The following is a 20,398-nucleotide window of genomic DNA, read 5'->3' on the forward strand; positions in this document are numbered from 1 at the left end:
TTCATAAATTGAATAAAAACGTAAAGCATCTTTATTCATCATTTTGTACAGGAGATATAAAGTTAAAAAATCTTGTTTTATACATTTTATATAGTAAAGCTACGTTGTCATCTTGCTCCAACCCAAGTGATCTGAACACACTTGACGTCATAATTATCACTTCCACACTCGTAAAAATGAATTTCCCAAGAGGACTTAAACACAATAAGGGTTTGCCTTAAAGAATTGTCTCTGGCATATACAACCAGGAAGTTGAATAGAAATGACAGGAAGATGCATTCACTGAATTTTGTTGGTGCTGAAAACATATTATAATTCTTGAAATGCTTGTTTTAGTATTCCTGACAGTACTTCTCATCTTGCTGTTTTTGTCAATAAAAACGCTATTTTCTTTGCACAGCTCTGACACTTCAGTCTTGGACAAGTACAGGTATGCAAAAAGTAATATGTGACCCTGCAGCACAAAAGCAGTGTTAAGTCGCTGGGGGATATTTGTAGCAATAGCCAACAATACATTGCATGTGTCAAAATGATAGATTTTTCTTTTATGCCAAAAATCATTAGGCTATTAAGTAAAGATCATGTTCCATGAAGATATTTTGTAAACTTCCTACCGTAAATATATCAAAACTTCATTTTTGATTAGTAATATGCATTGCTAAGAACTTCATTTGGACAACTTTAAAGATGATTTTCTCAATATTTTGATTTTTTTGCACCCTCAGATTCCAGATTTTTTTTAATAGTTGTATCTCGACCAAATATTGTCCTATCATAACAAATCATACATTAATGGAAAGCTTATTATTAAGCTTTCAGATTATGTATAAATCTCAATTTCGAAAAGTTGACCCTTATGACTGGTTTTGTGCTCCAGTGTCACATATATATATATATATATATATTCATCTGTGTCTTTATTCTCCTACTTGAATACCCTCAGATTCCAGATTTTTTTAAATAGTTGTATCTCAGCCAAATATTGTCCTATCATAACAAACCATACATTAATGGAAAGCTTATTATTAAGCTTTCAGATTATGTATAAATCTCAATTTCGAAAAGTTGACCTTTATGACTGGTTTTGTGCTCCAGTGTCACATATATATATATATATATATATTCATCTGTGTCTTTATTCTCCTACTTGAATTTGCATTTAATTCGTTTGCGTGTTAAGTTTTATTCTCATGAATGGATTTGACAGGAATCCAGGAGGAAGGACTGGGATTCGAGGAAAAGGGTCTCTGAAATCCCTCGGTCCGAATCACATTCTCCACCCAATCCTCACCAGGTGAATTAAAATCCCCTTCATGTCCTGATCTTCACTGGAATTAAACTCTAATCTCATATCAGATTGAAGTTTACAACCGAACGCACCAAAAACAAACACAGTCCCACATCGTTTGTGGGATTATAGCAGATTAGCGATTCATCCCGTGTCCTTTGTTCATCCCGCTGTTCGTGAGAGGAATGCTAGAGGAGCTTTCTCTCTGTTTCTGAAGGTGGCGTGATGCTGAACACAAGGTGCTGGAGTTTCTCACCGTTTGGGAGGAAGCGGAGAAGCACTGGGCTCTTCCTGGGGTGAGAATGCAGAAAATCTGAGATAAATACACTACAGGACAGAAATAGGGAATAATTAAGATTTTATTTTACGGTTTTGAAGTCTCTTCTGCTCACCAAAGCTGCATTTATTTGATCAAAAATGCTATAAAAATAGTGAAATATTATTACAATTTAAAATAACTGTTTTCTATGTGAATATCTGTTATAATTTAATGTATTTCTGTGATGCGCAGCTGTATTTTCAGCATCATTACTCCAGTCTTCAGAGTCACATGATCTTCAGAAATCAGTATAATATTCTGATTTGCTGCTCAAGAAACATTTATGATTATTATCAATGTTAAAAACAGTTGTGCTGCTCAATATTTTTGTGGAAACTGTGATACATTATATTTTTCAGAATTCTTTGATGAATAGGAAGTTCAAAAGAACATGAAATAGAATCTTTTATTACAATATAAATGTCTTTACTGTCACTTTTGATCAATTTAATGCATCCTTGCTGAATAAAAGTATTAATTTCTTACTTACCCCAGTCTTTTGAATGGTAGTGTATCAGTGTTTCCATAAAAATATGAAGCAGCACAGCTGTTTTCAACATTGATAATAATCAGAAATGTTTCTTGAGCAGCAGAATATTAGAATGATTTCTGAAGGATCGTGTGACACTGAAGACTGGAGGAATGATGCTGAAAATTCATTCATAAATTACATTTTAAACAGCTATTTTAAATTATAATAGCATTTAAAACATTTTACTGTATTTTTGATCAAATGAATGCATCCTTGGTGAGCAGAAGAGACTTGAAACATTTGCTTTTTAAACCGTCATAAAAAGCATCATATTTGCTTTACTGTTATTTTGGAACCAAGATGAGCTAGTTATACTCAAACACAACACAAACTGGCTTTATAGATATGCTAAGCATATATTGAGTCAATCCTAAACATTTTTCTTGTAGGGCCCAGTCAAAGCTAATGAGCCTCTAGCACAGACACTGGAGAGGATTCTGGGAAAAAAGTTACATGACAAGACCAAGTCTCAAATAGAGGCTGGAGAACAGGTGAGCATCTCTGATTAAAAAACATTGTTACAGACATTAAGATCATAGATTTAAACTGTACCATGTTTCCTATATTAACTATGGGTCAGTTAACTTTCATTTAGCAGACATTTCCTGTTGCATGGAAAAAATACAGCATGCAATGAGTAAATAATTAGATAATTTAGATTTTTATGAATGAATTATTACGTGCATGCAATCTATGCTATATTTTTCTTTATTATTAGTTCAAACATAATCACCTGGTGCAACTGCTGTATCAGAAATGGCAAAAATCCACACACACACACATAGATATAGATAGATTTTGGCCTCCAACGATTATGAAAATACAATAATTGAGATAAAACGATAATTGCCCCCCATTCTGGCCCCTTTTCCTGCGCTGCGCTTTCATTCCTCCATAAAAGCCCAATTTCACATGCAAATCAGTAAAATCATGTAAGGTGACTTTTGCAAAATGGGACATGTAGGTTATTGGGTTGCAAACTGCTTGAGACTTGCATAAAAACATTAAAGCACAGTTTGTTTCATTTGTATAAAATACACGAGCGGTGTCCGATTCGCTAATGAATCGTTCTTTTGAGTCGGATCTTTTGTCTGTCGGTCTGAACAATTCTTTCATGAATGAGACTGAGTTGGGTTCACGTGTCCGATTCGTGATGACTGAACCGAGGATTTTGGTGATGGGACGAACAGAGTTCCCAGATTTTGGTTTCCACAGGGGCCTAGATTACGCAGGGGATGTGTCCCCCCCACTTTTAATAGCAAGTAAATTCGTCCCCCGCACTTTTTCGGGCAAGTGTGTTCGCATAGATGTTTTCAAGAGCCGGTGTGAATAAATATAGATTTAAATTCAAAGAGACAGGATAGTCTGTGCATGATCTGATGTTTTATTCGGACCCAGAATAAGGCGAGATGAACATCGCGGAGCGCTAAACACTCCGTGCAGAGTATGTTTCATTCATTCTTGAAGCCGGAGGCGCTCTCCCGCAGAAAGTCGTACGAGGAAATCCCTAACATGGACAAAAGCGGCCAGCTATCGCTGTATGAAAACTGTTTTCACAGAAAACAGAAACGTTTGGAAACAGGAAACATGAAGACATTAAACATACGATTGCGAGAATATATGGTTTATTTGTGTTTGTCAAGTCATCTCCAGGTAATAAATAAAGTATATGAACAATGCAGTGCTAACTGACATAGCATTTATTACAGTATTGAAACTATTCTGCCTTATTATGTGATAAAAAAGTGTTTGTAGTATAAAAACAAATCATTATTATTGGTTATTGTCCAGCTGTTATCTGATTTCTAAGCCAATTAAAAGCTAGAAATCTGAGAAAAATTAAAGTTGACTACACTACCAGTCAAAAGTTAATGAACAGTAAGATTTTTAATGTTTTTTAAATAAGTTTATTTGATCCAAAGTACAGCAAAACAGTACAATTTTGAAATATATTTCAAATAACTGTTTTCTATTTGAATATATTTTAAAATGTAATTTATTGTGATGTCAAAGCTAAATTTTTAGCATCATTACTCCAGTCACACCATCCTTCAGAAATCATTCTGAAGTGCTGCTCAAAAAACATTAATAATAATAATAATAATTAAAACAAGTTTCTTGAGCAGCAAATCAGCATATTAGCATATTAGAATAGTGACACTGAAGACTGGATGAGTGTGTATACGTGTATGTTTATATGTGTGTGTCTGTGTCTGTCTGTGTGTGTGTGTGTGTGTGTGTATACGTGTATGTTTATATGTGTGTGTGTCTGTCTGTCTGTGTGTGTGTATATGTGTATGTTTATATGTTTGTGTGTGAGAGAGAGAGAGAGAGTGTGTGTGTGTGTGTGTGTTTATGTTTGTGTTTGTTTGTGTTTGTGTGTGTGTTTTTGTGTGGAAGACTGGAGTAATGATGCTGAAAATACAGCTTTGATCACAGAAATCCTTTTAAAATATATTCAAATAGAAAGCAGTTATTATATTTAAATAGTAAAAAATATTTCACAACATTACTGCTTTTGCTGTACTTCGGATCAAATAAATGCAGGCTTGGTGAACAGAAGAGACTTCTTTATAAAACATTAAAAATCTTACTGTTCAAAAACTGTTGACTGGTACGTTATATAGATTACAGAAATGTTATATTGTAATGTTTTATTTATATATATATATCACTTTTCTGTCCCCCTCACTTCTGAAATGATGGCTACACCCCTGGGTTTCCAGAATGTTCTTATTGTTCCCTCAAAAAATAAAATAAAATAATATAAAGAAAGAAAGAAATGGTTTCCAGTGTTGGTTCTAATAAACAGGACTTTATTATTAAATAGCATGCACAAAAATAGTTTGATTTAAATTCGAGGTATATTGTAATGAAGTGAAACACTGGTAAACGTTACTAATACAATTAACTTGACGTAAAAGAATCACTATTTAGGTTCTTATTCCGTTTTAAATAGTCAAGAAAAGTAAACTATTTTGCATCTTTTTTGTTCATTGCGTTTACTCGAGATTATTTTGGAAGGATTTGGAATTCTATATTAACAGAAAAATAGAGTGTATGATAGAAATGTGTATATTTGATGCACTTTTTTATACAGAAAACGAACATTTGAATTGTAAAGAACAACATATTACACATTTGTTTATTTTGTTAGGAAAATTCCAGATACATGAGAAGAAGTGGGCTCAATGTAAACCATATTTTGCACATTTTATAAATGACTTTAAATGATATGTAAATCTCTTAGAACAAACACAAATCAAAAAAGCACTGAAAACAAAAACAACTTTTTTTTTCTCTGGCAGCTAATAATGTTAATTTGATAATGTGAATATGTAACACCTCATGTTCTCGTGGCATTGAATTAATAAAGCATTAAAAAAAAATCCCTTTTAAATAAATAACCAAATGGGAACATAGTGGAGAGTTCTGTATTTGCTGGTTTGGTTTATAATTATCATTATTTTGTTAGTAAATAGCGCGCAAAAAATGTTTTTGCTTATTTTAATGTAAGATGCATTAAAGTCGCGACGAATCATGGCTCTAACGAAGTGGAAAATTGATAAACCTCACTAATAAAATAAACGTAGCATTAGCAATATGCGTCTGGGACGCAGGGACAACGCGATGACGTAAAAGAATCACTGATTTGGTTCGTTGAGTCGGTTCTTTCGAACGAACTGTTCGAAAGAACCGGTTCGCTCAAATGAATCGGACTTCCCGTCCATAACAGACAATACAGCGTGCACAATACCAAACCAGAGAAGTGTGAGTCACGGAGCAGTACTAAATTGAACGCGTGAGCGCAATAATACGCGCGCTGTGTCGGATATTCCGCATTCAGCATCCTGCGGGACCCGGATCAGTGAGAACGTGCAGGTGCACCGGTCAGAGCATGCGGAAGTGACGTGTGCGCTCACGCGACTGGCGTTAAACCGTCGGGATTAGATCGGAGCAGCTCAGCGCGTTAAACGATAGGATTTCACTCCTTTCCTTCATATGCACATGTATGTATATATATATATATATTCGCATTTTTGATTTCCGATCGCTCGGAATTGATTGTAGAATAAACGCTGGTGTATTTTACGCCATTTTTGGGTTTGTGTGTGTGTGTGTGTGTGTGTGTGTGTGTGTGTGTGTGTGTGTGTGTGTGTGTGTGTGTGTGTGTGTGTGTGTGTGAAACGTTTTGCTGAAAATGCACAATACACAATTCATTATGTACATTAACAACGATTCGGGACCAATATAATGTAATTTAAAGGAAAACTATGTGAATGGCGCTCTGTGGCGCGGCAGGATTTTCTGTTGGCTGCATTTAAATCCGCATCTGAAGTTTACTGCTCTGTTCAGCGTGTGTCTAAACAAATAGCACGTGCTGTCAGTGATTTCAACCACTAGAGGCCGCTCTCGCACTGTGTAATGACAGCAGACCCTTCTCAGCCGCTCCAGCAATGGACGCAACCCGGAAAACTATCGGCATGGATTTTTGCCGATAACTGATAGTTCCAGCAATCAACTATCGGTGCCGATTAATCGGCAAAACCGATACATTGGTCGACCTCTAATTATTTTGGCATTTTGCACGGCCTGTCTATAAATAAAGAAGCTGATGTGTTGCTGAAAGCTTGGAAGCTTTGCTTTAGTTTAATGTTATGTTTTTTTTTAAACAGAACAGTTTAGTGACCTTTAGACAACATATAAAAGATGCATGTGTTTCTGTTGAGTATACATCAGGCTTGTATGGCTCATAAATAATGTAGTCTGATATAGTGAGAATATGGAGTCAAACTGAGCAAAAATATGCAATTTGGTGCAGATGCTGATATTTATATAGACAAAAAGTGATGAAATTCTGATGCTTGTAATGTAAATCAATGAGATTTTTATAACACTACAGCAGATACTTACATAAAATGAGTAATATCTCCAGTAATATGTCTTAGTAAGATGATATTTCAAATATCCAAACATATAATGCGATGCAATCCAGTGCTGATTGAGAGCTGAAGAAATAAAGGCTCCTCCTCAGATGTGAGATGTTCTGGAGGCTTGTGAAGATCATTCCTCCGCTGAGGAACAGTGAAAGTAAAGCTTCTGGAAACAAACGCTCCTCAAAAGATCCTGAGGATCAGATTTGAGACTCTAAAACATGATTGATGGAGAATCAAGTAAAGCTGAGCTGCTTCAGTCTAGTAAGTGTTCATCTGGAGATATTATTGCTCACACACAGAGCCATGCAGATGCACATGAACACCGAATTCCCTTCACTTTATCTATTTGTGCCTGAAATGACACTTACGTGTGAAATGATGTCGAAATGCATGTCTCTGCATGTCTGCTAAACACAGTTGCTTATGGCTTAAAACGGATGTGTAACAGTATATTGGTTCACAGCAGTTTAATGCTCCTGTTGCTTTCTGTGTCTTAAATGTTAATCAAACAACAAAACACAGAGAAAAATCACTTTTGGAGCTTTAACCCGGATTCATTAGATTTATACAGGGAAGACTATGCAGTGTTATTTTACATTTGATTATTCAATTTCTGCACCTGAATACTGTTAGACCTACCTGAAAAATATAAAGCACTGTTTATTTAATTTCTATCATATTTATGTATGCTTGTAATTTTTTTTATTTTCTATGCTGATTTACTCGCCTACAAAATCACCTCCATCATTGATTATTATATATTTTTTTCAAATAGAGCTATTCGAGTCATCTGGAGATTTTTTTATTTTATTTTTCATATCGCAATATATATCGTAGAAAAACAAAGTATTGCAATGTGAGCTTTTTCCGATATGGTGCAGCCCTAAGTGTCAGTAATGAGACGCTGCCATCAATCTGCTGAGACTGAGACGGGTGCAGTTACAGGTCACTCGCTCCAATTTAGCAAATGTGGGTGTTTCCTCATTCTCTCGTTCTCCTCTGCTCCTCTAATTAAGCAAATGCAGCCTTTCGCACTTGAGACGCCTCTCGGCTTAAGCTCAACCTGTTATCTTATTTTTTTAAGTGTGATGGGAGGAAAGTGGATCGTTGGCACTCGTGAGCAAACGTGAGGGATTTTGCAAGGACAAATTTACATAGTTGCCATTTAAAGGGAAACTTCACCCATAAAGTAGTCCGTATGACTCGTGCACTATAAGTCATACTTTCAAGTTAAGATGTCACGAAGATGGAAATTTGAGAGCTTGTTAGTTGCATGTTATACAGCAGCTAAATGGCAATTCATTACAGGCCATAGAGAAAAACAAATGTATTTCCTTCTAATAATTGAGAATATTATCAATAGTAAAATGTGAATGCAAAAAAACTTTTTTTGGAAGCCGGCAGAGAGCGAGATGCTCATGTGTGCTCATATGAATCAGCATCTGATTTCTTATATAATCTCACCACTGAATCATGTGCAAATAGGACACTGAGGATCTTCTGCACACTACACTAATGCTGGGCATATTTAACTTTTTGTCTTTATTAGGGCTGCACGATAAATCACATGCGATATTTAACGCGCATCTTATCAGTAAAGCCGGTTCTGTAATCAGCGGTAAATCTCCATCATGTGCGTGCTTTCACATTGAGCAGCATTAACTACACAGAGCCGCTGTTCACTGACAAGCTGCGCCAAACCACGTTCATATTCGCGCGATTTTTTTTGCGCAGCTTGTCAGTGAACAACGGCTCTGTGTAGTTAATGCTGCTCAATGTGAAACCCCGCAGGTTTTCTGACAAGATGCGCGTTAAATATCGCATGCGATTTATCGTGCAGCTCTAGTCTTTATATATAATATTGTATGTGTGTATGTGTGTGTGTGTGTGTGTATATATTATACACATAATATCTAACAAAATACAACATGTAAATATATGTGTATATATGCATAATAAATATTTGTAAATATATTATTTTTTCAATTTATATATGTAATCACTGTAATCGTAATAATTAATATTAATATTTAGTAAAGCAGTTATAATAATAAATATATAAACAATATTAATGTGTATGTGTGCGTATATATATATATTAACGCATATATAAAATATTTATATGTTATTTATTTATATTTTTTTATTAAAATATTTATTTATATTTAATATGAAAATTCTTTCTTTCTTTTTAATTTTATTTTATAAAGTAGATTATACATAAGTAAAAATACAGGCAAAATCTAGTTCAGAAAATCAAGGCCTGTTTTCACACTGTTTTAAAATGAGATTTAATCATTTAATTTATATTTAATAACTTAATTGAATCATTTAATCATTTTTATACCAGTAAAACATTATAGAGTCATAAACGGCAATATTGAACTACATGCGTGTTTATTAATTAATACGTGAGCATTAGCATGCAGAAAAATCTGTGTATCATTCGATCATTTTTGTTTTTTGATTTAATATTGAAAGTAGAAAAATGAGAAAACGGCTCCTTTTTCGTTTTTTTTTTTTTTTTTCCCAAAAACTGAAAAACGAAAAATCATCTTAAATTTTCGTTTTTCGTTCATGGGTGGAAAAATGAATAAACAGCTTGAATATTTGATTTCTACACATGGCCGGGAATTAAACGCCCCTTTCTGCTGATTGGTCAGCCGAAGATCAAACCGTGTCGTCATCAGTTCTTCTGCAGTATCACACAGGCCATAGAGAAAAACAAATGTATTTCCTTCTAATAATTGAGAATATTATCAATAGTAAAATGTGAATGCAAAAAAACTTTTTTTGGAAGCCGGCAGAGAGCGAGATGCTCATGTGTGCTCATATGAATCAGCATCTGATTTCTTATATAATCTCACCACTGAATCATGTGCAAATAGGACACTGAGGATCTTCTGCACACTACACTAATGCTGGGCATATTTAACTTTTTGTCTTTATTAGGGCTGCACGATAAATCACATGCGATATTTAACGCGCATCTTATCAGTAAAGCCGGTTCTGTAATCAGCGGTAAATCTCCATCATGTGCGTGCTTTCACATTGAGCAGCATTAACTACACAGAACCGTTGTTCACTGACAAGCTGCGCCAAACCACGTTCATATTCGCGCGATTTTTTTTGCGAAGCTTGTCAGCGAACAACGGCTCTGTGTAGTTAATGCTGCTCAATGTGAAACCCCGCAGGTGATGGAGATTTACCGCTTATTACAGAACCGGCTTTCTGACAAGATGCGCATTAAATATCGCATGCGGTCTTTATATATAATATTGTATGTGTGTATGTGTGTGTGTGTGTGTGTATATATTATACACATAATATCTAACAAAATACAACATGTAAATATATGTGTATATATGCATAATAAATATTTGTAAATATATTATTTTTTCAATTTATATATGTAATCACTGTAATCGTAATAATTAATATTAATATTTAGTAAAGCAGTTATAATAATAAATATATAAACAATATTAATGTGTATGTGTGCGTATATATATATATTAACGCATATATAAAATATTTATATGTTATTTATTTATATTTTTTTATTAAAATATTTATTTATATTTAATATGAAAATTCTTTCTTTCTTTTTAATTTTATTTTATAAAGTAGATTATACATAAGTAAAAATACAGGCAAAATCTAGTTCAGAAAATCAAGGCCTGTTTTCACACTGTTTTAAAATGAGATTTAATCATTTAATTTATATTTAATAACTTAATTGAATCATTTAATCATTTTTATACCAGTAAAACATTATAGAGTCATAAACGGCAATATTGAACTACATGCGTGTTTATTAATTAATACGTGAGCATTAGCATGCAGAAAAATCTGTGTATCATTCGATCATTTTTGTTTTTTGATTTAATATTGAAAGAAGAAAAATTAGAAAACGGCTCCTTTTTCGTTTTTTTTTTTTTTTTTCCCAAAAACTGAAAAACGAAAAATCATCTTAAATTTTCGTTTTTCGTTCATGGGTGGAAAAATGAATAAACAGCTTGAATATTTGATTTCTACACATGGCCGGGAATTAAACGCCCCTTTCTGCTGATTGGTCAGCCGAAGATCAAACCGTGTCGTCATCAGTTCTTCTGCAGTATCACGCAGCAGAATAATAGTCCTCAGCTGCTGCAGTTGTATGGAATCTTGACACATTTATTGCAACTACATTTCATCTTTTTTTGTCAAACAAACTGGCTTATGAATAACTCGACACAACTCATACCAGGGCAGAGTCTAGACAGGGCTTTCTTCTGTGTAGACCAGCGGTTCTTAAAGTGATAGGGGGTCCGAGAAATAATGTGCTATAGCCTAAAGTATTTCCAGACTGTAAAGTGTTTTTTTGAGATATCAATTATAATCAATTTTAATAAAACACAAGACTACATTATATAACTGTTGTTCTCCATTTGTCAGTCAGAATGACAGTTCTTGCATATACCCAAGCCAATTTATTATTCTTTCCTTTTTGTCTTAGTGTTTAAAATATTTATTTTGAAACAAATTAATTAATTTCTTAATTAAACAAACAAACAGACTTACTGGGTGAGCAGGGTAGGCTATGACAGCTGTCATATCATACCCTGCCATGCCCAGCTGATGCATAGAATATAATTTATATCTACACAGAAGAAAGTCCTGTCTAGACTCTGCCCCGGTACGAGTTGTGTTGAGCTATTCATAAGCCAGTTTGTTTGACAAAAAAAGATTAAATGTAGTTGCAATAAATGTGTTAACAACTGCAGCAGCTGAGGACTATTATTCTGCTGCGTGATACTGCGGAAGAACTGATGATGGCACGGTTTGATCTTCGGCTGACCAATCAGCAGAAAGGGGCGTTTAATTCCCGCCCACATGTAGAATTCCAATATTCAAGCTGTTTCTTCATTTTTCCACCCATGAGCGAAAAACGAAAATTTAAGATGAATTTTCAGTTTTTGGAAAAAAAACGAAAAAGGAGCCGTTTACTAATTTTTCTACTTTAAATATTAAATCAAAAAACGAATGATCGAATGATACACGGATTCAGAAAGCACCTTCTCGTTGAAGTCTTTCATGATGTGTGGTTTCCCAGAAGTCCCGTCACTGAGGGAGGGGCAGGACTGGAACGGGACACAGTATTTATGTAATTGACATGCGGGATGCGTCCCTGTAATCCTGGACAGAAAGATCTCCTACTGCTGCTTCATTTTCATAAGCTCATAGCCACCGAGTGCATTTGTTTCATAAGAGAGAGACCTTGATTTGTGTTTTATCCTGTTGAAATAATGAAATAATGATTGATAAAATTTTAATAGCACATGCTGATAGTGATATCGTATTGTTTTTCTAATGCATAATCTTTGCCATGAAATAGCATGTCAAGCTGATGTGGCAATAAATTAAACTGATAGTGATATCTAGAGAATGTCTTTTATGTAGGGCTGGATATCGTTCAAAAATTTTCGATACCGATACCTTGACTTCGATACCGGTTCCTGAACGATACTTTTTCCGATACCAGTTTTATGAAATCAATTTTAATAAGATTACATTATCTATCTTATAAATCAGTGCAAAATAGTTTTAATAAAGCTTCAAAATAGTCTTCAGTTTACACATCTGTTAGGCTACATTTACACTAGTGCGTGTTCGTGTTAAAACGCATAGCTCAGACAGAATCATGATTTCTATTTATTTTCCACTGATTTGCTGATGAGCATTAGCAGCTTCCAGCGCTGTCTGCTTGTGTTCTCTCTTCCATGATCGCTGCTCTGACTCAGAGGTAATAACATATTTAATTTCAGCAACATTACATGGCCAAAACACACACTGAAAAACCCGATAAGTTCAGAATACAAAAAATTTTTGTGGACACCAATTACCTAAAAAAAAAATGTTATTAAGCAACTCAAAATTTTTAAGTTAACATTAATTATAAATAACAATTAAGTCAAACTAAAAAGCTTACATTTCTTTTTGCTTAATGTTTAAGTGCAGTGCACTTAAAATTATTGTTTATCATACGTAACGTTTTTCATTTACCAATTATTTTAATGCAGTAGTGCTTTATTAAATACAAATTCTAACTAAAAAAAATAAAACACACGCACAACTGTGGCTATACAATTGAGGATTTTTTATTCAGCCTTTTTTAAACCGCATGAACGGTGTATTTCTGAATGTCAAACACTGGAAGATCATCTCATCACAACTGCAGTGCTTGCAGGACTTGTAGTGGTTTCGTTGTCCATGATAACAAAATCAGCAGGAGAGGTGTTTGTGTCCGTGATGTCTGGCTCGCCCAATTCCTCCTGGAATAAGCACAGAGGGTAAAACTTTAACTTTAACTTCAGAGACTAAAAGTAGACATTTATATTTACTGCCAATAGAGTGGGGGAACTATAACGTCTGAACCCTGAAGAGTAATTCGCCGTGGGTTCCTTCTAGATTTTCCTATGGGGTTTTACAATGGGGGTTTTCAATTCAAATAAAGCCCGTGGTAAACATAACTTGACGATACTTTTACGTTTTGTTGTACAACGTAAATTACACACATCCATACCCAAAATACAAATTTTGAAGCAGTTATGTTCATTTTTGAAAACGTATGTTTTTAATAAGTAGCTAGATAAGAATGTTTAGGCTGTGAGTGTGTGCAGTTATTGCAGAACAAAACGTAGAAGTATCATCAAGTTATGTTTACCACAGGCTTTATTTTATTCATAAATTAAAAAAAAAAAAAACAGGAAAATCTCAAAGGAACCCGCGGCGAATTACTCTTCCTGGTTCTGACGTCCACTCTATTTCAGATCCATTAATGCACTTAATACTTACATTCTCCTCACACACATACACTGGGAGAACATGTTGACATCATGTAAACAAAAAAATAAACATGTTAAACAAGCAGGCCAACTTTATTTTATATACAATAAAGACAGTGATGGAGGTAGTTAGTGTTTGTGAATCTGCACTCACCTGAAGATCAAACATTTCGAATGTCATGCAACATCTGTGAAATCTTGCTGGTGTGTGCCACTTTCTCTGATATGGTGAAACTCGGCACAAACCTAGAAAACCACAAACACGCATTATAAGTGTATAACCAACAATGGATGTAGAAAACTGAAAGCATAGTCTGTGTCCGGTTATATGAGGACACATCACACAACTTGCTCTTCAACTGAATAGAAGTTACCTTAAGTGTTGAGGCTCACTCTTTTGTTTTCAGCATCCAGCTCAGCCTGCAATTAAAGAAAGTTTGTACAGGTTTGTAGATTGCTTTTGTAAATGTAATATATTGCAAAATTCTTGTCTGTGTATTAGCTTTAACCTAATTTTGGATTAATACTCTTAGCAGCTAGTCGTTTAAAAACAGACCAAATAAAAATCACATTTACCAGGGCATTTCCCAAAAAAAGCATTGTATGGCTAAGATGATCGTAGAAACATTAGAACCAAATGGTCTCAGCAATCGACTTGGCTCACGATGGTTTTGAGAAACGCAGCCCTAAACATTGCAGTTAACAGCAGCGACATTCAAAAAGTACGTTAAGACTGCGTTTACTGAAAAAATGCCGGCTAACGTTAACATTAGTGCCCTTCTTTGATGTTAACATTATACTATAAGCACTGCGTTTACTGAAAAAATGACGGCTAACGTTAACATTAGTGCCCTTCTTTGATGTTAACATTATACTATAAGCAGTGACGCTAAAATAGTATTCAAAATGCGCATTCAAAAGCACTAGGCCAGGGAAATGCCGCGCTTTACAGCGCTGTGTAAAAACAGCGTTTCCCAAAAATTAAAACATTCCTTTATCATGATATTCTTACAACACTCTAAAAGCAAATAAGAAATGTTCACAGTTGTTTTGATTTACTTACAAGTTGTTCCATTAAGTTTGCTCCGGTCGCTTGCGAGTTGAATGGATTCTTCTGAACGTCGGTTAGAGCAACGACGTGACGTCACTTTACGTCACTCGGTAAACTTAAAAATAATAATTTAAATAGAAGAGTTTAATCAAAACTGTTGAGCAACACAAAAATAAAACTAAATTCCTCGTTCAGAAAATATAATTGCTATAAGTTGCATCAACGATTTAACAGATTTTAATTGCAGTGTTCTTAATCTTTATAAGTTAGTAGTGCTGTTCGGGTTTACAGTGCACATTAGACGACAATCGGAAGTTATTACAAACACTCGATGGTGGTTTAAAATGAGTTTTGAGTAAAAGCGGAATATAAATCGTATTTATTGTCTTATGTAGCATGATGCTACAGTTTGCATGAATGGTCACATAACCCGCGCTTTCGGTCGTGTAACGTTAGTATGAACGGACATCTGCATATGATTGGAGAGCCACGCCGCTCCCGCGCTACTCTCCATTGGAAATGAATGACCGAATGACCGGTCTGTCGCTTGTCGGAGATAGTGGAAAGCTGGCTTGAAACGCAGTGGAAACGCCAGTATGACGAGGATCGTTTTCATTTTAGAACATAAACGCACCAGTGTAAATTATATAAAACATCTAAGGGGTTTCATGCATGCAAAAATCACAACAATGCAGGTGTTGAGGAAGGAATTTCAGTTTATATTTTAATATTTTAACAGCACATTTGTATATTTACGGTTCTCTATAAATACATTTATATAAATAAAATATAATGCATTTAAATATATAAAATATACTTTTAGTAAGTGTTTTATTTTATTGTATTGTATTTATTTACAATTATTTGCTTCTTTTAATTTGATATTTTTATAAATTTAATTGATTTTTAGCTTTTCATCGGTTCTTTTATTCCGTATCTGTGGTTTTGAGGGCATGTATGTGCTAAACTACTGCTCAAAATTGACAAAAATGTAGCATGTATCCTAAAAAGTGTTTTTCTTCTCCAGTAAAACAATGTGAAATGATTGATGACATCATCCTGCACTTAGGGGCGTATGCAAATTTCTGTTCAGTCAAATACTCTAGAATCTGAACGTCACTTCCTGTTTGTGATGTAAACTAAAGGTTATTGGACGAGCCTTTTGATTCATTTTTAATAGGAAATATATCAGCGTAGGAATGAAATGGGTTCATGGGGTCTTTAAAGGGTCTTCGTGCGTCGTTCACTCATCAAACTAAATCAGTTTCAGTTCATGACGAGCTTCCAGAAGGTCACTATTACATCAGTCGCTCCATCTTCCGCTCTCGTTCTCATCGTCTCACCTCATGCGCCTCCTCTCAGCTCAGCGGGTGTTTTCTCCTGTGGAGTGACATTTCAGTAATGAAGCGATCTCTCAGTCAAGGGTCCCTCAGAAACTCAAACACTAACACCTCTAACAGCACACACTTCACTGCCCTTCAACCACTGCTAGATTTGAAGAACCACGAACAATTCAATTCCAGTTAATACAGTAATATTTTATGTTATTATATTGCTTTTTTAATATTGATATTACACATCGACATTTTATTAATATGTAATTATTTTTTTAAATATTTTTTTCAATTCCATTTAATAATAACTTATATATTTTTTCAAATATTAATATTGCAAATAAAGATCTTATTAATATATAATATTAATATAATGCAAGTAATAATAATAATAAAAATAAAAATCTGTATTTTGTTTATTTAAAATATTCATATTTTATTAATATAATATTAATAATAAAAGAATACAAATATGCTTATTATTGATTTGTTTTTATTGATTATTGATTTTTTTTTTTTGAGAATTAACTCAAACTGTTTATTTCAGTGAATCAATTCAAAACTAAATGCAATATCTTGTTTGCTCCTCGTTACTCAAATATGTTCACAGAAGACTTGCCATTTGTCATATATTACATTGTTTTAATAAGATAAATGTAGGGAAATATGCAAGAGCAAGATATATGCAAGCAAAGCTCCATTTTTATTATTATTATTATTATTATTATTTTTTTTTTTTTTTAGAATTTTGCATATATAGATTAACTGTTTCTTTAAGAGAAGAGAAAGAAAAAATGTCACCCATCTTTATATTTAGGGTTGGGTTTGTGACTGGAGTCTAGTGCGTCTGTAAAACCCACAATCCAACCTTGTAATGCATTTCATCGTGTGTGTGTGTGTGTGTGTGTGTGTGTGTGTGTTTAATAGGGTTGTGCCGATAGACGATAGTATCGTGTATTGACGATAGTCAGAGGGCCCCTAGGCTGCTCTTTGTGTGAGCCCCCCCCCCCCCCCCCACAAAATTTTTTTTTTTTTGGAAAAAGTGGTCCACACGCAAATACAGTAGTATGGTGAACTGGTATGCACACACACACACACACATTGAGACAGCCAATCAGTGATACAGTGTTTCCTCTACATTCCCAGAGTCCCCACAGGATTTTGTGAGACTATGGTGGGTGCACATTGGTTCCTCTAGTCTAGGGGGTTCCAGCGTAAGAACATTTTGTTCAATTTAATTTTAAATACATAAATCTGGTTTATTTTGAGAGCAGAATCAAGTGACTAGATCAATGAAGAAATATGTGCTCTTGTAAACAATTTTTTGTTCTACTAGTAATTTATTTATTGGTTGCATAGATGTGAATGTGATGGTAGGGCACAATTGTCACTATATATAAATTCTTATAAAAGCTACAAATGCTATTCTGTCAAGAGCAGGGAGTGATTTTCTCCTCGTCTTTTCTTGTTTGATTATCATTAACGCCGACACTTAACTCGAGATGAGACGAGACACGAGATTGGGTTCACGAGAAGACGAGGTCGAGATTTTTACACATTTAAAAAAAATTCTCAATGACCAAATACATGACTGTATAGTCTGCAGGTGCATTTTGAATTGTTTTAACTAATCTTCTTGTAATAAATGTCATTTCAGTTCTACTTTCTGAGTATGAATTAATTGCAGTGGATAAAATATTTTGCAGACTAATTCCAAAATACAATTAAAGGGTACAAAATCACATGGTTCTTTTGAAATACAGCAGAACCCTACACTTTTACCAGATACAGTGTTATATTAACACACAATTTATCATAATTTAGCAGTTGGAAAGTGTCACTGATGAAAGATATTTCCTGAAGACATGCACATTTAAGGGGCCGTTTACACAGAATGTGTTTCTGCTTTGAAAATGAATTAATTTAACTTATCTCTTATTATATAGTTTTATTTATTTATTTTTATCCACTGAAATCTTTTTTTGGTTCTTAATTCAACTCTGGTGGTCTGGTGTCTGGTGAATTTTTTTTTTTTTTAATGCATGTATGTATTTATTTATTTACTTGCTTACTTGTTTATAAATATTTGCCAAATCTTTAAAAATAACTAAACCTACACAAAATGTCTCATAACCAGAATTTGTTTCCCCCAAAGTCATCAGCAGGGGCGGATTAAGGTGGTCAGGGGCCCCTAGGCTGCTCTTTGTGTGAGGCCCCCCTTAATCATCTTAATTATTATGCTTTACTGGAGAAATGTATTTAATGCCATACATGGTCCACACACAAACAGTAAGGTGAACTTACACACACACACATTGAGACAGCCAATCTACAGTGTTTCCTCTACATCCTCAGTGTCCCACAGGTCCAATGCCATACATGGTCCACACACAAACTGTAAGGTGAACTTACACACACACACACACACACACACATTGAGACAGCCAATCAGTGATACAGTGTTTCCTCTACATTCCCAGAGTCCCCACAGGATTTTGTGAGACTATGGTGGGTGCACATTGGTTCCTCTAGTCTAGGGGGTTCCAGCGTAAGAACATTTTGTTCAATTTAATTTTAAATACATAAATCTGGTTTATTTTGAGAGCAGAATCAAGTGACTAGATCAATGAAGAAATATGTGCTCTTGTAAACAATTTTTTGTTCTACTAGTAATTTATTTATTGGTTGCATAGATGTGAATGTGATGGTTGGGCACAATTGTCACTATATATAAATTCTTATAAAAACTACAAATGCTATTCAGAGCAGGGAGTGATTTTCTCCCCATCTTTTCTTGTTTGATTATCATTAACGCTGACACTTAACTCAAGAGATGAGACGAGACACGAGATTGGGTTCACGAGAAGACGAGGTCGAGATTTTTACACATTTTAAAAAAATTCTCAATGACCAAATACATGACTGTATAGTCTGCAGGTGCATTTTGAATTGTTTTAACTAATCTTCTTGTAATAAATGTAATTTCAGTTCTACTTTCTGAGCATGAATTAACATATGCAGTAAAAGACAACAACACTCAAGCACTGTATGAGGTTTTGCCACAAACTAACTGGCTTCTCTCCTGTATAATTTCATGTGAGTCTCTTCAGACCTTAGAACTTTACATGAATTAAGAGCTTCTAGAACGTTTGACTTCCTAACTTAAGTCCTTTTCACAAATTGAACATAGAAATAAAAACAGTATAAATAACAAATAACACAGGCCTTTCTTAGTGTATTAAGTGCAAACAATAAGTCTCAATATTTCAAGTGCAAATAGAGACCAAATTTTTCAAACATATACATGACTGTATAGTCTGCAGGTGCATTTTGAATTGTTTTAACTAATCTTCTTGTAATAAATGTCATTTCAGTTCTACTTTCTGAGTATGAATTAACATATGCAGTAAAAGACAACAACACTCAAGCACTCTCCTGTATAATTTCATGTGAGTCTCTTCAGACCTTAGAACTTTACATGAATTAAGAGCTTCTAGAACGTTTGACTTCCTAACTTAAGTCCTTTTCACAAATTGAACATAGAAATAAAAACAGTATAAATAACAAATAACACAGGCCTTTCTTAGTGTATTAAGTGCAAACAATAAGTCTCAATATTTCAAGTGCAAATAGAGACCAAATTTTTCAAACATGATACAGAGCTATAGACAACTACACAACCTAGTATAGCCTACATATTAATAACAGCCTAAATATGTAGACTAATTTGCGCACATCAGGGAGTCGCTCTCAAAACGCAAGGTATTAAAATCGCTTTTGAATGCGCATCAAGTCACCATTATTTATATAGGCTACCACTTTTTACAATGCAAATTGTGTCAAAGCAGCTTTACAGTATTAAACGGGGAAATAGTGTGTCGAACGAGTGTCGTTCTCCTCTGGCCAAACAAAACCAGCTGTTTAATTTTAGGCTGCAACAAAGTCAGATTGTGCAGGGTACTCATCTTCCCGTGGTCCTGTCCCGCTGACCGTCAAGGCGTGAGTGTGCATTTTACTTTCGATTTAGATTTAACGATCGTGCGAACTCTCGGCGGTGCTTAGCGTGCATTCTACAATACAAGACCTAAATTTTGTCAGACGCTCAGCAAA

The 20,398-nt window shown here is 34.4% G+C and overlaps 1 protein-coding gene across 1 annotated transcript in view; it reads left to right on the forward strand.

Annotated features, from left to right (window-relative positions):
* Nucleotides 1-2,648, forward strand: part of LOC107567425 (transient receptor potential cation channel subfamily M member 2-like) — a 31,041-nt gene extending 28,393 nt beyond the window's left edge. Inside the window, exons 24-27 of the mRNA XM_016253103.1 lie at nucleotides 401-430; nucleotides 1,208-1,294; nucleotides 1,506-1,584; nucleotides 2,529-2,648. Coding sequence (XP_016108589.1) covers nucleotides 401-430; nucleotides 1,208-1,294; nucleotides 1,506-1,584; nucleotides 2,529-2,648 — 316 coding nt within the window. The remainder of the gene's footprint in view (nucleotides 1-400; nucleotides 431-1,207; nucleotides 1,295-1,505; nucleotides 1,585-2,528) is intronic.
* The last annotated feature ends 17,750 nt before the right edge of the window (nucleotides 2,649-20,398 follow it).

Source organism: Sinocyclocheilus grahami, unplaced genomic scaffold (genome assembly GCF_001515645.1).
Source record: "Sinocyclocheilus grahami isolate Dianchi unplaced genomic scaffold, SAMN03320097.WGS_v1.1 scaffold1158.1, whole genome shotgun sequence".
Lineage (NCBI taxonomy): Eukaryota > Metazoa > Chordata > Actinopteri > Cypriniformes > Cyprinidae > Sinocyclocheilus > Sinocyclocheilus grahami.